This window comes from Rhizophagus irregularis, chromosome 7 (assembly GCF_026210795.1).
Source record: "Rhizophagus irregularis chromosome 7, complete sequence".
In the NCBI taxonomy this organism is placed as follows: Eukaryota; Fungi; Glomeromycota; class Glomeromycetes; order Glomerales; family Glomeraceae; genus Rhizophagus; species Rhizophagus irregularis.
The window spans coordinates 2957874-2983102 of NC_089435.1; the positions used below are offsets into that span (position 1 = coordinate 2957874).

Here is a 25229-nt window from a genome sequence, read left to right on the forward strand (position 1 = left end):
CATGGATAGATAAAATATACTAAATATAAAACTGGGAGATTTCAATTTTAGTGGTTCATTTGGTTCAGTATCAAGTTTAAACCACAGGCTCAATAAAATAATACTAAAAAATCTTAATTATAACTTCATTTAATAATATCCTTTAATTTGCATAATTTTTTCATACAGTAACAATGCCAAGTAACTCTTATGCAATATAAAAAATCACATAATCAACGCATAAAATCAAATGTGCTGATAATTCAAAAACGACCATACAAATACTAAATCATAATTTTTAATGTATTCACAAGATAAAAATTTGCTTTTTGTTAGTCCTTTTTATATATGGTTAAGCATCAGTCTTGAAGCAAATTGAACTAGTAAATAGGGATTGGAACCGTCCAAAAAAACCTTACCCGGTTAAAAACCGGTTAATCGGAACGTTTAACCGGATAATAATCGGTTAAAGATATAAGTTTTACGTTTAACGCGTTATTTTGCCCATTTGAATATTTGATAAATCTATCGCAATTTTACTCTTAAAATTATGCATCATTTATGATAAAAACACATTTTTAACTTTATTTATAAATATTTGATAAATTGTAAAGTGTAAACACATAATTTAATGTAAATATAAATACTAGTAAAAATGATAAAATTGAAATAACGAAAACGATTGGTTGTTCTTAACCTATTTTCTCTAAAAAGACTTTATAGATAACATTTCAAGTACTTAATTATGATATTTATTTACTTATTAGTGCTAGCAACTTAAATACTTTGAATTTCTTTTAATAAAAAGAAGATTGTTGTCTTGATGACTCAGATTAAGATTCTTATACTATGTCTCTATAGTCAATATCATCCATGTTGTATGAAAAATAAAAAAAAAATAACTTAAAAACAAAATTTCGTAAAAAATTGAGCAATAAAAAAGTTTCAATCAGTTTATTTTTTTAGCTAGCTATTAGCCAATATAGGAATATCGGAAGTGCTGAATTAAAAAAATTATCTGATATAACAATCTTCATATTTAACCTAGGGATTTAGATATATGACTAATTTAATCGTAGATGCCATCAATTATAACATTAAATAAATAAATAAATATATATATAACATTTATAACTATATATACCGTACATAATATATTCTAGTGTATAAAGCGTTATTAAAAGCTATTTTCTCTAGCCATTTAATTGTAATTATAAGTAATAATAACAATTTAGAGACTAATCTATCTATATAATTAAAAAAATTGTGTTTGTGTGACTAACGTTTAGATTAACCTATATAAATAATCTTTGAATTGTCCAACGTTTTCTTATAGACATACAATATTAATTACTAATATTGTGTAACATTTAATATGATCTATTAATGTGTTTGCGCCTGATCTATGCTTACCACTTGATCGGCAAATTCATTCTAATTACTAATGTGCAGGAAAAGGAAATTTGTATAATTCTGGCCGGAATTATACCTTCGCAATTTTCTCCCAAAATTAAAATGACCCCCCCCCCACGTTATAAATTCTTTAGCAAAGATCTAAATTTGATAAACGTGAGATCAAAAATGATGATCAATCAATTTATACAATCCGATGCGAAGCAACGGGCTACTGCTAGTATACCAATTAAAAAAATATTCTGGTATTTTCTTTTTTTCGGTTACCACAATTTTTCATTATATTAACAACCCTATAAAAAAAGAAAATTCGGAATTTGTCCTGAAAAGTATGGAAAATGTCCGGAAATTTTCCGTGCGTCCGGAAAACATTTGGAAACGGTCACATTTTGGAACACTTTCCGGACGCACAAATTCCAGACATTTTCTTGACACTCCAGAATTTGTCCAGAATTTGTCCAGAATCGAGCGTCCGGAAAATGTTCCAAAACATGACCGTTTCTGAATGTTTTCCGGACGCACGGAAAATTTCTGGACATTTTCCATACTTTTCAGGACAAATTCCGAATTTTCTTTTTTTATAGGGCAATGTCATCATCCTAATTATGTAAATTGCGAAATCGAAAAAAAAATGAATGATTTAGTTACGCTTGTATGATAATAATATTAACAATCATCTTGAAAACATAAATTCTTCATTTTCACTTGACTACTTTCTTTGATTAGAAGATACATTTAAGAAAAAATTATTTTATTAACGATTGTTCTTTATATTCAGACCTCGATATACTAATATTCGATATACCCGATATATATTAAAAAACTTGATACAACGATAAAATTTTACTTCCCATTGTATATGTGAGAGAACATATAAATATCGATATTTTTCACATATCGTTATATCGGAGTTTGACTGTATTATATTGTGATTAGAGATTAGAAAATATGTAAAGTATCATATTTTTATTAATTTATCAAAAATTGACATTTTAAACTTCAATAACCTTGAAGTCTTTTCGTTAATTTTTTCCAAATTTCATGTTAATATATATATATCTGATAATATAACAATAGAAATAAATTTAGAATAATAAATTCAATAAAGGACATGACAAAATGAAAAATTATCAATTAATTATTGTCTCGCTACAACTTTTACTAATCAAATTGTACAAACTATTTTGGAAAGATTGTGGCGTAAGTATTATAGAACATTACATTACTTAATTTTTGAAGTCAATTAATCTAAAAAAAAAGGACTTTTTTAATTTAATTATACATTTATAAAATAATCAAATAATGTAACCGTCTTTTCCCGTTACTTGTTTTTACCAAATTCCTTTAGACTATCACGAATTTCTTTGTTTCTCTCTCATACAATTTATCGTTTATTATTATTAATAATAATATCTGCTTAACGTACAGTAAATTTATTACACGCGTTTCACGAAGCCTGTATTTTTACGTGTACAGTACATCGAATGTAATTTCCTTTTGCCTGAGTAATTTTGACGATGATCATAAAAAATGGAAAGTGACATTAAAATGCCCGTTTGAGGAAGTTATCGGATCACGAAGAATCTATAATAATATCTTCTTGCAGACGTAAAATAAATTTTTACATACAACAATAAATAATTTAATCATTAACATTATTTTTATGATAATAATTATCTTTAAATTGTGATTTCATTCGCTAAAATTCTCATTTTCATATACAACTGCGGAATTTTGGTAGTTTTGTAGTACAACGAACGAATAAGCATACGTCAGCTTGAGTTAATCAGAATCAGTGTTACCGACTAAACAATTGGAAATTTTGCTAATGAAGTTGTACTGAACACATTTTAATTGACATACGCACGTGCATATTACACTTTTATCAAAATTCCAATTTCATCAACCATTGTATCCAAGTTTTGCCGATCAATGAAAATCATTTAAAAATATTTCATTTGTAAAAATTCGATTGTTCTTTTTAATTTTATTAATCATAATCATAATCATAAAAACAACAACAGTAATAATAATGTTAACCGATATCGAATATAAAGACTCAAGTTGTGATAGTATTTATTGGTTGGAAAAATCAATCGAAGAAGGATATTTCAAATATTATGATTATAAAGAGTTTAAAAGTTTACAACCAATAGGAAGAGGTTCCTTCGGAAACGTGGTTCGTGCTACTTGGAAAAGTGATACTACTCTAGCTCTGAAATCTTTTAATAATGATAAAATAACTCTTAAAGAAGTTGTTAATGAGGTAATATTAGAATTTGAAGCATTATTTTTTTTAAAAAAAATAATAAATATATTGAATGTATTTTATATGGAGCAGCTAAGGCTACAACGAGACGTTGATTATCACGAAAATATTTTACAATTTCGTGGAATTACAAAATATGAAGCCGGTAAGAATAATAATGTCAAATAATATCAACTTTTTATTTAGGCCTTCCAACTTAATTGTTTGGACGGTTTAAAGGAGTTTAATAAAGTTTCGGAAAGTTTCGGAAAATCAGAATTTTTAGGGGGCAATTTATAAAATGAATAGGAAACGGCCGGAAACGTTAAAAGAATTTGAATCAAAGTATTTATATATATTTTAAAAAAAATTTTTTTTTTTCTTTTTTTCATTCTTTCATTTTCAGATGCAATACATCAAATGAAAAAATATATGTTAGTTTTGGAATATGCTGATAGTGGCACACTAAATAATTATTTGAAGGAAAATTTTGATGAACTTAATTGGACTCACAAATATGAGTTGGCACAACAATTGGCAAGCGCAGTAACATGTATACATGATGAAGGAATTATTCATCGTGATTTGGTAAAAAATAGAATTCTTATTTTATTTTCTTAACAATTTTTGAAAAAATTTCTAATTATTTTTTATTTTTTATTTTTATTATATTAGCATGCAGACAATATTCTTGTACATAGAAAAAACATCAAGCTAGCTGACTTTGGTTTATCAAGAAAAATTGCCGAAGCGTCAAGTAGCGCAAGAATATTTGGTATAATACCTTATGTAGATCCGAAAATTTTTAACAACAATCCCAATAATAACGATAATTGTAAAAGATATAAATTAAATAAGAAATCCGATGTATATAGTATTGGAATTCTTATGTGGCAAATTTCCAGCGGACATAAACCATTTTATAATGAAGACTCAAAATATGATATAACATTAGCTTTGGCTATCGTAAATGGGAAAAGAGAGAAAACTATTGGTGGTACATCTCCTGAATATAGTAATTTATATAAAGGTAATATATACATAAATATATGTACCCCTAACTATTTATATATACTAAACACGCTGGCAATTAAATTACTTTTATTTAAATAGAATGCTGGAAATACGAACCAGGGGAACGTCCAACGATAAAAGAAGTTGCTTCAACTCTTAAAAAAATTTATTGCCCTGTAAAAAGTGATATTAATAATAATAGCGATAATAATAAATATTTGTGTGTAAAAGATAAGTCAGATTTAAAATCAAGCAAAGTAAGTATAGAAGATTTAAATAGAGATTTAGAAATACCGGTATATTCAAATATTATTCAAAAGATTAAGCCCAAGGATGATTTAAGTTCACAAATTAAAAGATCCACTCAATTAAATATGATGAGTTTAAATAATAATCATCTCTCTGATGAAGGAGAAAAAAATAAAATTAAAGCTTTTGAATGTCAAAACAAGTCGGCTGATGACGAATATCTAGCAAACCAATTTAGGCTTGAATATTGTCGGAAAGAAGCAACATTTAAAACTTATAAGGAAGATATACTTCAAAATAATTTTGAAAAAGATAATGATACCGAGAAGAATTTAGAAAAACGTTATAAACCAACAGAAAATGGAAGTAAAGTTGTGCAATATAATTTGATTCATTATTATGAAAAGGATACCGAAAAAGATGAAAAGAAAGATTATAAAAATGGAAATTTGAATTTTCAATTTAAACTTGGATGTTATGATGAAGAAATTGAAACCGAAGTAATTATCAGTTGAATTAATTTTTTTTTTAATGTGCTGTACTTTCGAATTCTTTTTGAATCTTTTACATTTTTTTCAAAATTATTTAGATTCTCTTATCAAACGAGCCATGTTCGCTTGGTGAAGAAAAAAACACAATCTACGTTTGCAACGAAGTCGCAAGTAAAGTACAAGCTTTACGTAATAATATTGCCTGCTTAACACATAATGGATTTGCAGAAATCAACGATGACCTCATAAGTGGCCCATTCAAATCTTTGAGCGACCTTTTAGAAACAAATCAAGATGTATTGAGTTGTAAGAAGATGGCCGAATTTTTTGTAAATTATGTTGATTGCATCACTTCGTGGATTCAACCTAAATTGGATATTTTGAAAGGTAATCTTAACGAAGTAGATTTAGAAGAATTATCGAAAGCTAACATTTACGATCTTATCGAAGAATTTGAAGCTGTAGAAGTTGCCAGTAACAATGCCTTTGGTTTTGCCAAAACATTAGCAAATAAATTAATCGGGGAAGTGATAAATGAAATTGAACAAGATTGCGATGACAATGAAGATATCAAGGCTGATCCTGAACTTATCCATGTTAAACAGCGAGAGACTAACTCATTATGGGAAGGATTACATAAAGTAAAATCCGATTTGGAACAAACTCTTCAAGCTATTGATTTTAAGAAAAAGGTTAATGAAGTTTTAAATGATGTTAATGATATATCTAACAAAATATCGAATGCTTTGGTCAAAGACGTTACTTATAATGATATGGAGAATTGGCGAATTAAATTAAATCATTTTGAACAAGGAGAACTTTTCTCTTTAACAAAACTTATCCAAAAGAATTTGAACAAAGAAAATTTTTGCGCTTTTAACGATAGAAAATCAAAGGAACTTGAAGGACTTTTGAAAAAAGTTGACGGTGTTATTGAAAATCTAAAGAGATTGATGAACAATAAGATTAATGAAGCTGATGCATACCGATTATCACGAATTGATATTTATGTGAGCGATGTTAATGACTTGCAAGGTTGGATCGATGACTCTATCAAAATATTCGCAGATGCTAAACCTAAACATGGTATCTTGGTCGGAGATTCTAAAGCTCTTGATAAAAATAGTTTTAGTGAATTAACGTTATTATATGAACAGTTCACAAAAGAATTACCTAATCGTATAGATCAATTAGAAAGTACAAGAGAAAAATTTAATGATATATCATTAAAGGAAGAAATATCCGAACTAGAAGAAATACCAAACCGGAAATCAAATCTTGATCAATCATGGGACAATCTAGATTTAATTACAGGAGAATTTAAGGACTTTATTGAAAAAATTCAGAATTGGTACCGACAACATGATGTCATATATAATATTGAAGATAGTCTTAGTGAACTGGAAGATCGAATTAACGGATTAAGTAGTATCATAGGTTATGATAATTTAGAAGGGGAAGTAAAAGAATTAGACGATAAAATTAATATAGCTAAATTAATGCTTGATGAAGCTAAATCTAGGGCGAGTCAAATAATTTATGATCCTGATTACTTTATTGATTTAAAGAATCATGAAAATTTTGAGCATCATTATAACAAATCAACTAAACAGCTTGATAAATTATTATCTACGTTTCATAATGCTCTTACCACAACATACAATGCTTCATTATTAGCAGCTTTTTATGCAGATGCTAATCGCATATTAGAAAATTGTTATGAAGAAACCGTTATGATAAAATCAAGACATGATGATCTTAAGAATAGTAGATATTATGCTCTTCATGTTGATGCTCTTGGAATAATTATAGAAAATGCTATTAATAAATATTCAAAAAGTGAAGAAAAGTTAAATAGGTATTATCAACGAGTAAATGTCTGTTTAAAAAAAGAAGTAGATAAACTTGTTGAATTAAAACTTGCCGAAACAAAAAAGAATCATATAATGTGCATTTTTAGCAAAATTACATCAACTTTAAAACAATTTTCCGATGCCGTTGCTTTGGAACATGATGAAATTGAACTTTTAAGGGCGGTTCATAATCATGCTAAAACAGCCCATGAAATCAATAATTGGATAAATTCTTGTAATCTTGCAATAATATCAAAATATTCAATCGATCAGGAAGCTTTAGAAGAAAAGATCACCAAATTTCAAAATGTCATTCATCAATTCAAAAATCAAAATCACAAAATTCTCATATCGGGAGCTGATAACGAACCGCAAGAGACAAATCCTAAAATTGATTTTATGAGAATACAAACAAATTGTGTGGTAGAACGTTGGTATAGACTTCAAAATTTATTAGCACATTTAAGAACGAGCCTGGATACCTTAAAGGAAGGCCAAGAAATTTCACGCTCCATTGATCAACTTAAAGCAAGAATTTTGAATATTCCAACATATTTTACGAAATATGATATAGAAGAACTTGATAAAGTTCAATCCGAAGTTAATTATATCATAGAACCAAAAATCAAAGCTTTAGATGAAATGATAAACGATTTAACAGAAAATGATTCAGGATACATACAACAGCGCTGCAGAATCGCTGAAGCGTTAATTAAACTAACAGATATAATAGACAACAAGAGAACTCAACTTTGGGAGGCACGTAATTAATTTTGATTGGTACTTTTTTTTATGATATCAGTCATTAGACATAATAAGTATTTAACTTAAAATAATTATTTGTTCGTTTTTAATTAATGATTATTTAAATTTAGTATAATACTTTATAATTATTAATTAGATTCATCAGTTAGATGTTTATTTTAAAGCAAATTCAGGAATATGCTTGCTATCAAAGACAAGCCGATTTACAATTATACGTCAATGTCATTTTTGATCGTCAAGCTTAAAAAATTCAAACTAGGATATTGCAAAATTTTCTTGAATAAGTTAAATTAAAATAATAATTTATAATTTTCCTATAAATATCTTAATGATTTTATAATATTCAAATAACAAATTGCGGTTTTTTGGACTAAACCACTCTATATATATTGATTAATCCAATTCCTCTGGTTCGGGAATATTTCCTGTTATCTCTTCTTTGAAAGATTTTGAAATGTCAAGAATTGTTTCTAATTGCTCTGTAGTAATCATTGCATCCGGATTATTTTTCATAGCTAATGCCTAATTAAACAAAATATATGTATTAGTTACCTAGAGCAAAATCACGCATTTGTATAATAGTTATATTTACCTTCGCTAATCTTATAGCTGTTTTGATCTCTCTTCCATTTAGAGGTCGTTCTTTCAGATTGTCAATATTCACTTTACTTCTACCTTTTCCTTCAACGCGATCTAAGAATGTACGCCATATTTTTTCACGTGCTACGTATATAAAAGATCATGATTAGTTTGGAGTAGTATTTTATTTCGTAGTAAAAATTTATCATACCATCAGAATCTAATTCGTCATATTTCAAGGCGATCGAAATTCGAGATTGGAAAGCGGCGTCAAAACATTTTACTTTAAAAGAAAAATAAAAATTTAATAACCGATAACATTTCAGAAAAAAAAAATATCTTACAAATATTCCTTACCTCGATTTGTTGTCAAGAACAAAATCCCTTGATGGTATTCAAGTAACCTTAAAAATATACTAACAAGAGCATTACGTTTAGCATCATGATCACTTCGACGTTCAAGAAAGATATCAGCTAAAGTTAATAAATGACATGAAATAATTAGTTAAAAAAACTGATCGAAAATTACATCATATAATAACATATTTACCTTCATCAATTAAAATGACAGCATTCCAAATATTTGCCACATCAAGAATTTCGTTTAATTTCTTTTCTAATTCAGTTGCAGTTGCTCCTAATTCTCCAACACTAACGGAATGTAACGGGCGATGAAGGGATTCGGAAATTGCTTCAGCAGTTAATGTTTTGCCAACTATTAAAAATATCATGGTTAAATTTATGTAATCATTTCATAGCCGCATAATAGCTTAAATTTACACACCTCCAGGGGGTCCGTGTAACAAAAAGATACAACCGCCACCTTTACCGCTGATAATATCCAATCCTTTATGATCAGATTTGACAAGACTAGAAATCAGTTCTTTTTTGATTGGGTCCATAACAAGTTGATCGAATGCGTCATCATCAAATGTTATATCTAAAATTTTGGGAAATCGTTAAGATACAAACTACAAAACATAAAACATAAATTTTTTTTTTTTTAAAGAAAGAACATATATATAAAATACCGCTTAATTCATCAATATATATTTGACCCCATTTCTTTGACGCAAAACTAAATCCATAAACTGAAGGTGCACACATGAAAAGTTCTTCCTCTTTAACCGATTTTCGGTCAACTTTTTTTCTGGTATCCATGCCATAACCCGGATTGATCTTAAAAAATGAGACTGTATCAACCATAAGGCGGCCTTCACTTTTAAAATGGATGGTGCCGCACATATATTTGCGAAACAAACTTCCAGTATAATAAAGATAATGTGGACCGATCGCATATTTTACGAATTTTCTTCCCCTTGCTACCAGTTCATCGTGAGTTGAATCTGACAGTGGAGCAACAGGGAGCTCATCGATATCACAAGCACCTTCCCAATCATCAATAACAAATATTTTCAATCCACTATAAAACGTAACGCCATCTAAAAGTTATAAGTTAATTGAGATGCATAATCTTTTAATTATACCATCAAAAGAAATCAAATTATACAAACCTGAATCGATTACTTCAGCTTTAACGCTCATATGATTTCCCATAAAATCACTATAATATGATGCTTGAATTACTTTTGCCCCAACTGTACGTTGATGCCAAACAGCGCGTACGTGTTGACCTTAAAATATGAAATATATTTATGAATATAATGTAATGCTATTTATGATGATATTAGCAAAAAGTCAAATACCTCTTGGAAATAGATAGAATAGATTGTTGAATGTAATAATATTCTAAAGAGAAGAGATTAGAGAAATTGTAAAGAAAACGAATGAGTATTTTAGATATATAATGAATTTTTAAGCTTACGTTATCAGTCATTTTTTTGATTTGATAAATTTTTGATTCATATTCACTTTCGATCCAATCAACTAATGATTTCAATTTGTTTGACCTATTAAATTTTTTAGGGGTGTTGTCTTTAGAATCAGAAACGCCTTTAACAGCATTTTGAAGTATAGGTAAAATAGAAAACAATTCATGTGCTGGAATCTATAATATTCAACATAAAAAAAATTTAGTAAAAAAATTTTTATGTTATTTTGTTTATAAAATATATACAACCTTGGGGTTGATTTCAAACGCATTTTCACTTTTCAAATATTTTTGGACGATCATTGTAAGTTCAGGATCCGATAAAAAAACAGATACATCTGCACCATCATCACTACGTTCTATTCTGAAGGTTTCAGGTTCTTTGTCATTGCCATTTGTTAATAAAGAATCCATAATTTTATTGTTAATGTATATAAAGCGGTAAAAAAAATATAAGATAAAAAGAATTTTAATAATTTGTTTTTTTTTTTGAATGAAAGTATTTGACTTTCTTTTATAATAATTTGAATATCTAGTAAATCAATGCTCTTAATGATATTTAGAATTAAATTAACCTTATTTGTGACCCACAAAAGCGCAAAATGAACAAAAGAACCTGTTATTGTAAATATAAATGCTAAACAATAACCGATAACTTTCATTACGCGCAGAAAAAGTAATGTCAGAGCTTGCGCGATGAAATTATTATAGTAAAAGTAAAAGTAAATTATAAAATGACCTTTTGTTTGACATAAACAGGTAGTATGTTCCAAATTTATTTAGTGATATACCCAAAGGTTATTATCGATTTATCGATTGTAATTGTTGCTAAAACATTTAAAGCATCTATAAAGAAAAAATTAGAATAACTAAAAAGTAAAATATTGACAAATATGGCAGTACAAATACTGCAATGTGTCTACACTCTACATTATGCACAGCAATTTATCTGCGGTAGTAACAGGATTTAATGTCAAAAAGGAATCATACACATGTTATCCCTGATCGGCACCATTTGTAATGGTGCCGATCAGATTACTATTCAATTTTAATACTAACTTTTAAATTACAGTATGATTTCTCGAATTTTTTTTCCTTTTTTTCTAATATTTTTTTTTATATGAGCGTCATTAAATTAAAAATGAAGTCAACATTTCTTCATAAATAGAATCATTTTTTTAAAGAATTTTTTTAATTTTATAATTTAACATTTAATTTTATAATTAGTAAGATATTTTGTTAAAAACAATATTCGAAGTTGCACAAAAATACAAAAATGCAAAGTCGTACTATTGTACGAAAACTCAAATTAGTACGAAAATTTTAAAACTTTCGTACGTACTAGACGTACGAACAAAAAAAACACACGTACGTACTAATTTGCGTTACCGTACGCTGAAAATTTGATTACATAATGATTGACATTTACCGAAATCTTCCATCCGTTTTTTTTTTATTTAACTGATAACGGTAAAAGAATAGATAACCTATTTTTTTAATTAAAAAAAAAAGAAAAAATAATTTTATTTATTTGTGATATTATTTTATGGTAATAAATATTTTTTTTGATGGCTCTTTTTTTTATCATAGTAATCATAGTAAATAAATTATTAATAAATAAATAATTTTTTTTTTTTAAAAAAAAAATTTCATGGTTAGTACAGTACGATCAATACGATCTAAAAACAATGCTACTAGACACATTACACAGGCTTTTCGGCATTCTAATCTCCAAGCCAATAATTGCGAAAATCATATCGCATAATTTTCAACCTGTATCCTAAAAAGAGAAATGTACTACTTAAACATATTCAAGAAATAGAAAAAACAGAAGCACTTATAATTGAAGAAGATATTAGAGGATTAGAGGATAGTGAAATAACAGCTAACAATTTACGGATAGGGAGTTTGAAAGAACACTGGTTTTACATTTATTTTTTCCCATAGGTGTAAACTCGGCTTTGTCACACGACTGGTTTTATAACTTCTATATACTTTCCACCCTCTCTTCTTTTCTTTATAATTTTGCGTTAACGAAATCAGATTTTCTTCCAATACCACAAAGTTCATGTAAAACCAACCATATGAATAATCGGATAAATTTATTAAATAAAGAATTTTAAATCAAAAAAATAATAACTCAAAATCATGTACTAAAAATTATTAATAGTTACTACTTAGTACTTCAATAATTTTCTGATAATTTACTTTGAATAATTTATTAAATTTTACGTTAGAAAATTTACAATAATTAATAAATTTTACAACTCAAAATTGTAACAATATTATTTATTAATAAAATATTAGCAATTTTTTCTCGAAAGATATATTTTCGAATAATTAATAATTTAAAATTTAAAATTCTTTTTGTTAATTGGATTTTGAAAACATAATAAAATAATCATGAGTAATTTTTATTGAACATTTTTATCCTAATTATGAAAAAAAAAACCAAGAAAATAGAAATAATCGAAAAATAATGAAATGTAATAATTAAAAAAAAAATGAAATGAAATGAACTAAACTTAAATGAAAAGAAATATTATAAATAAACTAATTAAAGTTGAACTTTCATTTGTAAAAGCTAAATTTTTTATATTACTTTCATATAAAATAATCATATTGATAAGGACCGTTTGGTTATGCTAAATTTTTTATATTACTCTCATATAAAATAATCATATTGATAAGGACCGTTTGGTTATGTTAAAAAATTTATAGTAATGTTAGATTAAAGCTAATTTAATAATTTAAAATTAAATATTTTAGCTATATAAAGAATAAAAAATGAGTTATCATTCAAACCTTAAAAGTAAATAAAAAAAAAAGAGGAATTAGTTCGTTTATTTTACTCAAAAAATGTATTAATAGAGCCCTTAACTTTTAGGAAGAATTCTGTAATCCATCTTGCATACTGTAAGAAACAGTTCCGTTTACTAAAATTGAAGCTGTAGGTATCATTATTTGAATATACTTGGGAATTAGATTGAGTATTATAGTTGAATATCATTTTACTGATAAATAGGATACTGGACTTGTTGCTGAATCTGTTGTTGAATTAGGATTGTAAATTATAATGATGCGACCAACTGGTAATTAGGAATGTGAGATAGATTGATTCTATCATTCAAGAGTCTCACATTTTCTAATGGGTGTAATTCGGTATACTGATATGTATATACGTTTCTCCTAAGTCCATTTCACCGGAAGACTTGTCGCAGAAGTCATTTCATCAAAAGGATGTTTCGCCGAAGGGTCCGAATGGAAATTTCTCTGAATGGACATTACGCCGAAACTTTTCCCGAATCATCCATTCACCGACACCAAATAGGTCGGTCATTCCGAAAATGTCAGCGATTGACATTCTATCATTAAAATTCAATCTAATACCCTATTTTTTTTTATTAAAATATATTAATGAAAATTGCTAAAGCTCACCGTCACGTTATGATGTACTTTCGGCCAGAATTAAAAATCAAATAAAATACTGGCCAGCATTACATCATAATTTCACCACCGGTGATGTTTAGCAATACCCAATATTAAATTATTAATAATGTTTTTAGTAACAAAATTTTCGTAAAGAAAATTGTCATTTATCGCTATAGCGACATATCGCCAGTCTATACAGATCATGTGATTTATTGATTTAAACTCGTGATTTGCTTTTTTTAAACTATAATTAGATTATGAAAAAAAGATTATCGTTATTTTTTTCTCACGATTGTCTCTCTCTTTTTCATTTACCAACAATTTTAAACTTTCATTAATAACGACCAATACATCCTTGCTTATTTCACTCCTTTTACTCATAAACAAACTTTTTTTTTACTCTTTTGTATTATTTTTATATGGTAAATATATGATATGGACGAAGAAAGTAGACATGAAAGTCCTAATAATGGTACGTTAATAATAAGCATTAGGCTTATCTTTATATTGGTGTTGGGATCGCGTTAGGGTTAGGGTTAGGGTTAGTTTGTTTAGGATTAGGATTTAGGGTTAGAAATTAGTGTTAGGGTTAGGTTAGGGTTAGTTTGTTTATAGTTTATAAGTATCTAACTCTTCCTTTTTTTAGTTATTTGTAGTGGGCAACCTATATTATTCAATGAACATGATACTGTATCTTTGTATTCAGGAAAGACCTTTATGTCGTGGGAAGAATGTGAACAATTTTTGAATGAATGGGCAAAGAGTCAAGGTTTTCATATAATTAAAGATCGTGTAACCCGTTGCCTTTCAATCGTACAAAGTGGAATAATTTGCAGACATTACTTTCAAGTAATGTTAGCTACCAAAGAAGCTTTTTTCATATTCAATTTATTCCAAAGCGATGGTATAATATAAACAAAGATGGATCGCAAGAACCATTCTTGGTTGCTGATAAATTTATACAAGATGATCAACAACATTTTTCTTATGATTTTAATGATTCTTCAAGTTTATGTTTATTTAATCGGAATAATAGGGAAATTGATGAAGAAAAATTGACAATTCTTGAACAAAAAATTAAATATGGCAAATTACACGGAATGTATAAGAAGGCTCTGAACAAGGCATTGCAGTCTAATTCTAAATCAGAGCAACTCATCAATTTATTACAAAACTTTGCAGAGGAAGAAGAATCAAATCTATCAGGTTCTGATGAATTAGAGTTGCAACAAGAAATCATTACAGGTGATAAGGAAAATTTTGATCCTTCAATACCAAAGTTACAAAATCCTAAGATACGTCGTGGAAAAGGCTGACCATTAGGCACAAAACGCTTTAAGTCTTCTTGTGAAGCAAATAAAACCAAATCAAGAACACAACGTCATTGTAAAAGATGTGGGTTGGCCGGTCATTATCAAAAGAATTGCAAGGTATTTTCGTATAGCCTTTTTACGATTCTTTTGCTTTTTATTTATACTATGATTATCATTATGCATTTTATTAGGAAGAAGCAGTTAATAACTAGTTGATTTTTTTATTGAGATATAATAACGCTTACAATAATGCATTATTTGCTTGTTATATTATTTACTTGTAAATTATTTATTCGCTAATAATTGCTAATATAATAAAAAATGTATAATTAACGATAAGTCACATGCCATGTAAATCACGTGATTATATGGACTGGCGATATATCGCTATAGCGATAAAAAATAAAACCCTTTCGTAAATATCATTTGAATATTTGGAAAAATATGATTTAAAATTTTTGGCAAAATAACTTCAGTAAAAAGTCCTTTGGAGAAATTTCGTGTGGGAATTTGTAAGATGAATATTTAACTTATTTTATTGTGCATTTATAGGTAGGTTATAATATTATGTCATTTTTTTAATTAATTTTTTAAATGACTCCCTATAAAAAAATTTCCAATAAATGATCATTTTTCTAGTTTTTATTCAGACACGTACCCATTTTCTGAAAAATTTTTTATAGGGACAGCGTAGTGCAATTTATTAATCAGGTTTCGTGGAATTACAAAATATAATTAAATTATTTTTTAATTAATCGATCAATGAAAAATAATTAAATGTTAAATATCTTAACAATATTTAATAGAAAAAAAAAATAAAGGAAGGAAATGAATTTATCATACTATGAATCCCTGTCACATACACGCATGCACGTTGTTGATCACATATACTGTATACTTGCCGCCCATTTAAATGGGGTGATGGGATGGGAGTCCCATCCATTCCCATTCCCATCCCAAATCCCATTTCCTATAATTTCAGCCAAATTTTATAATTCCGGCCAAAATTTCCTTTTTGGGCACTTGAGTAACGTTACACAATCCAAAAAAGGCAATTTTGATTCTCATCAAAAACGGGGGAAATGAGTTGGTCTGCCATATCTATGAGGTCTGCATTGATATCCTCAGTTTGGATTTGTACGAGAAGTGAGTCTGTGTCTGTATAACATAACTGGATTTTTTCACCATATCGTACTTTAAGAGTATCATAGTAGAATTGAGGTTGAGCACACTCATACCCATATATGGGGATGCCTGCAGCAAAAGCTGGGGCTCGGCAAATCACATAATTTTGTGAAAAATCACAATTTAATATTATTGGTTAATTTAGTAAATCGCAATTTATTTTATCATTTTTAAAGATTTTTAAAATCAGTTTTTTGCAAACTAGGGTAAAATTTTGCAAGGAATTCATTAAAACATTGGTTTTTTTTCTAGCAAGTTTATATTATCCATTAAATATAATAAAATAAAAATACAAAAATCATAAATTATAAAATATTATATTTTTTTAATATACTATGAATAAAAAAATTTTTTTTTCTCTAAAAGATTGGATTAATAAATATATAATTATAATAAAATTTTAAAATCAAAATTTTGGCCAAGCCCCGGCTTTTGCTGTGGGCGTCCCCATATGTTGGACGGTTAAGCATTACCTCCACTTTTCGTCAGTCGATTGTGACAAGATTTTCTGAGAATATTTTATGACCTTTGAATGCAGGATCTGAGGTAAGCTTTTTATATTTCTTGGGATGGATTTGGGGCTGTACTACTGAGACACGTACACGTTTCCTGAGATTTTCCATAATTTTACCAAATACACTATTATTCATGAATTTATAGAAGTCCTTCTCAAAATCGTTCTTAGCCTTAGCACGTTCGGCAATATTAAATTCTATATATGGTTTCATCCATGGAGCCTGCTCGAATTTTATAGCTTCATAGACCTTCTTGATTACTAAGCCTTGGCTAACATAATACTGGAGATTTCTATAATGAACTACATATTCATCCTTATCGAATAGGTTAGGGATGAGCTTATCTGTGGGTGTGTATCGTTATCCTGAGCGTGCTATTATTTTCTGCTGCTTTTTACTAAGCCATTCCTTCTTGACCTTCATTCGTTCTGGTGCAAGGGGGTAATCTGTGTGTTTTGAATGGAGGGCTTGGGGATATTCCAGTTTAACTTTAAGGATATATCCTTCAGAAGAATCGTCTGGTATTTCATTACTTTCTATTTGTTTTTGAATGTTATTAGGGTTTTCAATAAATTTGATCTGCATGAAAATATCGTAATACACAATATGAACACAAATGTGAACACAAACTGATCACAGATCACATGATTAACACAAATTAGCCAATAAAGTTACACAATTATAAATTTAAATTTTATATTCGAAGATATAAAAATTTTTTAAATTTTCATTATTTACGCATTTTTACTTATTTAAATACGCGTTTTTTTATTCTATGAATATACAAAAGCCAATTGCAAGGAACTATCAGCCTGGTACCTGTTACTTATGTCAACTTTATTTGACTTGTAACAAGAGTCTTGCTTTTGATACGTGTAAATGTGATGCAACTGAAAAACCCAAAAATAAGCAAAAAAAAAGAGAATGCTATAGTAGGATTTATAATTCGAAAGATAATGGAAAGCTTATACAATTACAAATTGATAAACTGAAGGAATGTGATAAGTATTTTGGATATTGTTCTAATTTTGATGGATATTTTCATTTTTCTTTATGTACAAAGTGTCACAATATATTTGCAAGGTTAAAGAGAAATAATACAAAAAAAAAACAGACATTTGAATTAAATTTAGATCCATATGATTCCACAACTACTACACTTCCAGCTTCATCACATTCGACTTCTCCAATATTGATTTCTCCACTATCGACTTCTCCACCAAGTTCTCCTACTCATGCTGAAGATTCAACATATTCAAGCAGTGATTATGATTGTGATATTACAGAATTCAATTTCAATTTTATTATAAGACCTTGTAATGAAAAAGCGAGGCCAGCAAAGTGGGAATCTTTTAAAGTTTTTACATTTATAGAATTTGAAGACGAAATTTTAGAATTAGTACAAAACCAATTTGATACTTTTATAAAAAAAGATAATTATATCATCATTTATAAAAGTTCAATACACGGAATGGGTATACAACTAATAGATAAAAGATGTTGGAAGAAATTTTTATTAGATTATCAAAAAATTTTATCTAGCAAAAAGGAATTATTTGTTATTGTAGAAATAAAGGAAAAAAGAAATAAAAGATTGAAAAGGTAAAGTATATAACCTAATAATATAAATTATTGTTTAATATTTTTAATATTTTTATATTTTTATTTGGAATAGCGATGTAGATTTAGAAATTAGTCAACTATCCGATCAAAGAAAAGTATCAAAATCATCTAGTAATATTGTTCCTAAGGAGAGTAATATTGATGAAGAGAGTTCAAAAAAAGCCGCTATTATAATGGAATTGACTAAAAAATGGTTTTGTCAAGAATATTCTCGAACTTGTTTTATTGATACAACAAGACATATTCAATTAACTCCCCATCATCTTACTAGTTGGGCTAATGCAATTGTAAGTTTTAAAATTTTAATTTTTATGATTGCAATTAAATTAAACCATATAATTAAATCTAATTTATTTAAATAAATTTAAGGAAAGAGGATTTGCAAGCGTTGATGACCCTCCAGCTGTACCTTTATTCAATTCAACTAAAAAAAAAGAAATACCATTAACACAATATAATCCTCAAATTTCTCAAAATTCTCAATTTTCTCCTTTTATTAATCCTTTATTATATCAACATTTGTTTAATCAATTTATGCAAACAAATTCTTACTTTTTACCATCATCTAGTAGCGAAAATTCTCATTTTTTGTCTAATAGTAATCTGACACAAATGCAAAATTTTACAAATACAAAAATTGCGCAAGAAAATTACGCAAATGGGAACACAAATACAAATATGAACACAAATTTTTTACACGAAGGTAATGCAGGGACAAATACAAATACAAATACAAATATCATACAAGATAACTCTGTAAATACGCAATTACAAAAGATAACTATAGAACAATTTTTGGAGGATTTAGATAAAGAGTATGGTGCCAACACGTTTACAAAATATCTGGATGCTTTTAAAGAACAAGAGGTTGATGTATTAGATATTATCAATTTTAAAGATAATGACTGGATTACATTAGGAATTGAAAAAGTTGGACCAAAAAGTAAGATCATTAGAGCGTTAGATAAATATAATAAATAGTTATAATGTTAACATTGTAATCCATGTTGTAATACAATATAATTTTCAGAATAAATTCTAATAAAGTTTTATTATAATCAAAAATAAATTGAAGATTTATAAAAAGCTTTAGCCATATCAGGAGTAATTTGTCCACAAGCTAATAATAAAGCAAAATAAGGATCTAAACAAAACTCTATATAATCCTTATTTTTTTTCAACCAACTTTTAATAACTGAAAATGCCAATTCAATTGGATTATAATCTGGCGAATAAGGAGGTAAAAAAACTACTTTACAACCAACACTTTCAATAATTCTAATTAATTCTGCATTATGATGAATTACTGCATTATCCATAACTAATACACTATTCTTTTGTGGATATGGATTCATTAACAGTAACTATAAAAAATTAGAGTTATAATTAATAAAATTAATAATCAAATTTACAATTTTCACGTTAAATTTCCTTAATTAAAGAAATATACACTTACGACTTGTGATAAAATAAACGTACAAAATCTTTCTTTGTTACAACTGCCTACCATGATATCTACTGCTAAGATACCATCTAAAGAAAGTGCAGGTAGTATAGTGTATCTTGTTCCTCTTAAAAATACTACTTTTTGAATTGCAGAAGTATTTTTAGGTGAATAGCCATAACGTCTAGATAAAGTTCTTTCATCTTTTGAGCTTTCATCAAGAAAAATTAATTGTTTTGGATTATAATAAGTTCCTATTGTTAAAACATAATTGGCCCTTAACATCTCTGATCTTTCCTTCGCAGCTTTTTCTAACTTTAATAATTAAATATTATAAATAATTAATTTAAAAAATTTTAGAACCCATAAATTATTTATCAATATACCTTTTTTCTCGTAATACCACAATAGTCTAGAGACCGCCACAAAGTTGGAATAGATACAACTTTCGAAGTCCTTTTAGCCATTTCCGCAACCAGTTCATCCAAAAACCAATCTTTTCTTTCATTTATCAATTGCATCAAAATCTTATATAAAATGTTAGTTATTGTATTACATAACAAAAATGACAGACGAAAAATACTTACATCCATATCATTAGCATTAAACATCTTTTTCCTTCCTTGCTTTCTCCTAAAAGGATTTTTTATGCAGCTCCATAATTGATAGAAATGTAAGATTCTCTTAACTGTTGCTTCGCTAATATATAGTAATTGTGAAATTTCCTTTGGCTTATAGCTATCAAGCCATAAATAAACAACTCTCCATCTTAAATCTTCACTCAAGTGGTTGGTCATATTTGAGAAAAAAAGTATTTGAATAATATTGAAAATTACAAGTGTGATCTCTAAAAAAAAAGTGTGATCAAACCGGGTTACAAGGTGTAATCGCGTAAATAAAGAGAGATAAAGGCATAAAAGTTTATATAAAGTATATACAAAAGTTATTTTACAGCACTTCTAGAGTCTACTTTTAACGTAAACAGAAAAAATTTTATATTTTAAAAATTGAAAATAGTTAAAATAGTTAACAGTCAGTAAAAAAATTAGTATGTATGTATGGAAATTTTTTATGCAGATCAATTTTTTTGAAAACCCCAATAAATAACTCGGTTTCCTCCTTTACCCAGTGGAAGTTACCTGTAGGTAAGTATTGCAACATGGCCCATCAATATAGGTTATTTGCGTCTAAGTATAGAATAGATGACTTGGGCTTATCTGTGATCCATTTACCTTCTCCTATATCTGGGTTATTTGCACGAGCATATCGTTTACTTACCATAGAGATTCCACCACGTAATCCTTGTTCTACTATCATGTACATACCCTGGTCAGTTATAAGATCCAATCTTTGCCCTGTTATGAAGAATAGTGCATCCCATGCAAAGCCTGGTGTTGAGTAATACCAGAGAGGATCTAACCCATATTTTTTCAAGGCCATTTCTCGGAAATTCTGAAATATATCAGCTAGTAGGAGGACGTCAGTTTTGAGATAAAAGTCATGATAATCTTGCATTGTTTTACATCCTGCTTTTTCCCATACATACTGTGCATATTCGTATTCTTTATCACTAATGTGGGTTTCATTAAGTTTGCTATAGAATGCTCCTTTAGATGGTAAACTAGTTTTCTCGAACTTTTTCCAGTCATCCATGTATTCATCATACAGGTAGACACCTTTCTTAAGATAAATCTCGAGTAATTCAGATGGTATTTGACTTCGTGTTATCTTAAAGTTTTTAGGATGTGCAAAGCATCTACCTGCATCAATTCGCCATAAGTGTTGTGGATTACTACATTCTTGTGCTCTACATTTTTCTGCGCCTAGGTTGGATGCTAATTTGTCGAGACTTGATTTTATGAATTGTAAGCTGTCTATAAATCGAAGAGAACCTAACTTGAATGCCATATACTTTTCCATGTTATAAGGGATAGAATCAATATCATAATCACATTCCATTGCACCAATTCCTTGCATAATCATGTGTCCATCATATCCTGATAAATTGTGAAAAATTACTGGGATATGCATTTCGCGAGGTTTTATGGATAAGTCAAGATTACATCCTCTATGTGCTGCACCTTAATACCTTCCTGTAATATGGCAGTGATCTCTTACTTTATTTCCATCTAAAAGGTTACAACATATCCAGCAGTTTATTGCATTATCATAACTTGCTTGCTCTTGGATTGTTAACAGCATCATTTCCATTGGATTTCTGAATTTGTTACGGATTGCTTCAGCCTCATTTAGCACTTCGATTACAAATTTTTGTGCTGCATTTTCTCCTGTAAATATTTTCTGTGATTCACTTACTCATATCTTACCTTAATATACAAGTATGAGCAGGGATTTGCTCTTGTACTTTCTTGGTTTTCTTATCTTTATCTGCATCTGTGGGTGGTATGTCCATTACTAGGGCTTCAAAGTCTGCAACAAAGTAATATGGGACTTGCATGCGGCATTTCCAGTTCTTGAATTCATATATATCATTTCCTTTCTTTACTGATGGCATGCGGTCTGCTTGTGGGGTTTTATTTAATCCTCGACATATTGCTACATATTTGTCATGGATTTCTTGTTGATGTGTGAAGTGGGAGATACACCATCGGCAGACAAATGTAGCATGTCCATCTTTATACGTTTATTTACTAAGCGACTCATATTCTTAATCCAGCAATAGTGCTGCTTTTCCCCGTTACTAATAAGTACTAAATCTATTATTTTACAGCCCTCTGCATCATCCCTATCGGTAACATATATTGGGCATAAGCGGTGATCACACCATTCACAGATGCAGAGGGCAATAGTTGGATTCTGTCACTCAAATCTTTTTAGAATTACCTCATCAGCTTGTACTGGGAACTCGATACTTTCAAAGTTTAACTCATTTACATACTCCTTATACTTGGAAATTCTTTTTGCATTCTTTTCTACTGGATGTAATGCTGCTAGGATTGCCCGCTAGAAGCATTTGTCATCATCATTAGCTGGATTTACTACTCCCTTTTTCGTGGCAAGATCTTTTGGGAGTGGTATGTGTCCTGCTCCTGTAGGTGGTTGGAATTGCAAGATTTCTATGAATATTTTTTCTACACGATAGCACTAGTCAAAAAAGGACAATTTGACCTAAATTTGACCAGGTCGAATATAGGTTGAATGATGATCTAATCTGTGTCAAATTGAGGTCAAATTTTTGGGCACATTTAGGGTGCCAATCGTCTCAAATTTGGACAAATTATTCGACCATTATTCAGGCTTAAATTGACCAATATTCAATATTAAAACTTTAAGCTGAATTATGTTCTAATAACAACCCATTTATTTATGAATTTATTTTGATTTTTTTTATCAAATTTATTAAATAAATGTATTTATTAATGCTTAAATACTTTATAATTATATTATTATTATTGCATCTATCTAATTTACAAAAAATATTGCTAATTCAAATACAATTCCACAATTACATGATTCATGTATTCGTATATACGAATATTTGATTGTTCTTTAGCAATCCGCCTGAACCTATAAAAAAAAGAAAAGAACGGTTAGTAACCGTTCATAATATTAAAAAAAAATAAGAAAAAAAACCAAGATTCGTACTTACTTACGAATCTTTGGTTTTTTCCGTTCTTCAGAAGACACCCGAGACACCTAGGACCTAAAAAGAAAAGAAAAGAACGGTTATTAGTAACCGTTCATAATAATACTAAAAAAAATAAAAAAAATAAACCAAGATTCGTACTCACGAATCTTGGTTCCACTTTTCTGAAGATAGGAAGCCAACTCGAAGCTTAAAAAAAAAGAAAGAACGGTTATTAGTAACCGTTCATTAATATTAAAAAAAAAATTAAAAAAATAAACCAAGATTCGTACTTACGAATCTTGGTTCCACTTTTCCCAAAGGTCAGAAGTCCACCCGATCCTAAAAAAAGAAAGAACGGTTATTAGTAACCGTTCGTAATATTAAAAAAAAAATTAAAAAAAAAATAAACCAAGATTCGTACTTACGAATCTTGGTTCTTCTTTTCCCAAAGGTCAGAAGCCCACTCCACCCGATCCTAAAAAAAGAAAGAACGGTTATTAGTAACCATTCATTAATATTAAAAAAAAAATTAAAAAAATTAAACCAAGATTCGTACTTACGAATCTTGGTTTTTCCACACAAAAGCCCACCTGAACCTATAAAAAAAAGAAAGGAACAGTTAGTAAACCGTTCCAAAATGATAAAAAAAAATAAAAAAATATATATATAGAAAGATTCGTACTTACGAATCTTTATCTTTGGATTTTCATTCTTTAGAAGTCTATCTGAACCTATAAAAAATAATAAAGAATGGTTAGTAAACCATTCGTAATAATAAAAAATAAAAAAAATTAAAGATTTGTACTTACGAATCTTTGGGTTTTCGTTCTTCAGAAGCCCACCTGAACTAACTATAAAAAAAAGAAAGAATGGTTAATAAACCATTCGTAATAATAAAAAATAAAAAAAATTAAAGATTTGTACTTACGAATCTTTGGGTTTTCATTCTTCGGAAGCCCACCTGAACTAGCTATAAAAAAAAGAAAAGAACAGTTAGTAAACCGTTCATATATTAAAAAAAAAAACAAAAAAAAGAACCAAGATTCGTACTTACTTACGAATCTTGGTTTTTTGGTTTTCCTTCTTCAGAAGTACCCACCCGAAACCTAAAAAATAGAAAAGAATGGTTATTAGTAACCATTTGTAATATTTTTAAAAAAAAAGAAAAAAAAATAAACCAAGATTCGTACTTACTTACGAATCTTGGTTTTCCATTCGTCAGAAGTCCACCTGAACCTATAAAAAAAGAAAGGAACGGTTAGTAAACCGTTCCATAATAATAAAAAAGAAAAAAAAAATTTAAGATTCGTAATATAATACTTACGAATCTTAAAAAAATACTCCTTTTTCCGTTCCCATTCACTTTCATTTTCCCCTTTTGTTTTACCCTTTCCTTTCATTTTCTCTTTCCCTTTCGTTTTTTCCTTTGTCTTACCCTTTTCCCTTCGTCTTACCTTTCCCTTCGTTTTACTCTTTCTCTTCGTTTTACTTTTTCCCTTCATTTTACCCTTTCCCCTTCATCTTACCCTTTCCCTTCGTTTTACTCTTTCCCCTTCATCTTACCCTTTTCCCTTCATTTTACCCTTTCCCTTCGTTTTCCTGAAACCTATAAAAAAAACACGAACGGTTAGTAACCGTTCCATAATATTAAAAAAAAACTACTAAGATTCTACTTACAAATCTTAGTTTTTTTATTATCACGAAGC

General features: G+C 28.4%; 5 protein-coding genes across 5 annotated transcripts; 2 read left to right on the plus strand and 3 right to left on the minus strand.

Moving 5' to 3' along the window:
* Positions 1–3424: 3424 nt before the first annotated feature.
* On the plus strand, positions 3425–8018 carry OCT59_027431 (uncharacterized protein; the record flags this gene model as incomplete). Its single annotated transcript, XM_066136966.1, has 6 exons — positions 3425–3658; positions 3734–3806; positions 4047–4228; positions 4316–4670; positions 4754–5403; positions 5493–8018. The coding sequence occupies 6 exons, from the start codon at positions 3425–3427 to the stop codon at positions 8016–8018; spliced, it is 4020 nt and encodes a 1339-aa protein (XP_065993397.1).
* A 109-nt stretch (positions 8019–8127) lies between these two features.
* On the minus strand, positions 8128–10725 carry OCT59_027432 (uncharacterized protein; the record flags this gene model as incomplete). The annotated part of the gene is made up of 11 exons (XM_025316552.2): positions 8128–8534; positions 8605–8735; positions 8803–8874; positions 8949–9065; positions 9142–9306; positions 9376–9531; positions 9623–10033; positions 10106–10225; positions 10298–10340; positions 10417–10599; positions 10672–10725. 11 exons carry the CDS (start codon positions 10723–10725, stop codon positions 8406–8408), a joined length of 1581 nt encoding a protein of 526 aa, XP_025180195.1. The 3' UTR covers positions 8128–8405.
* Positions 10726–17642: 6917 nt separating this feature from the next.
* On the plus strand, positions 17643–19471 carry OCT59_027433 (uncharacterized protein; the record flags this gene model as incomplete). The annotated part of the gene is made up of 3 exons (XM_025325631.1): positions 17643–18469; positions 18543–18777; positions 18860–19471. 3 exons carry the CDS (start codon positions 17643–17645, stop codon positions 19469–19471), a joined length of 1674 nt encoding a protein of 557 aa, XP_025180193.1.
* A 451-nt stretch (positions 19472–19922) lies between these two features.
* On the minus strand, positions 19923–20731 carry OCT59_027434 (uncharacterized protein; the record flags this gene model as incomplete). Its single annotated transcript, XM_066136967.1, has 3 exons — positions 19923–20249; positions 20321–20461; positions 20522–20731. The coding sequence occupies 3 exons, from the start codon at positions 20729–20731 to the stop codon at positions 19923–19925; spliced, it is 678 nt and encodes a 225-aa protein (XP_065993398.1).
* A 2678-nt stretch (positions 20732–23409) lies between these two features.
* OCT59_027435 (uncharacterized protein) lies at positions 23410–24923 on the minus strand (the record flags this gene model as incomplete). The annotated part of the gene is made up of 12 exons (XM_066136968.1): positions 23410–23462; positions 23545–23598; positions 23683–23730; positions 23818–23862; positions 23993–23998; positions 24084–24119; positions 24210–24254; positions 24333–24374; positions 24452–24493; positions 24582–24629; positions 24718–24759; positions 24848–24923. 12 exons carry the CDS (start codon positions 24921–24923, stop codon positions 23410–23412), a joined length of 537 nt encoding a protein of 178 aa, XP_065993399.1.
* Between the last annotated feature and the right edge of the window lie 306 nt (positions 24924–25229).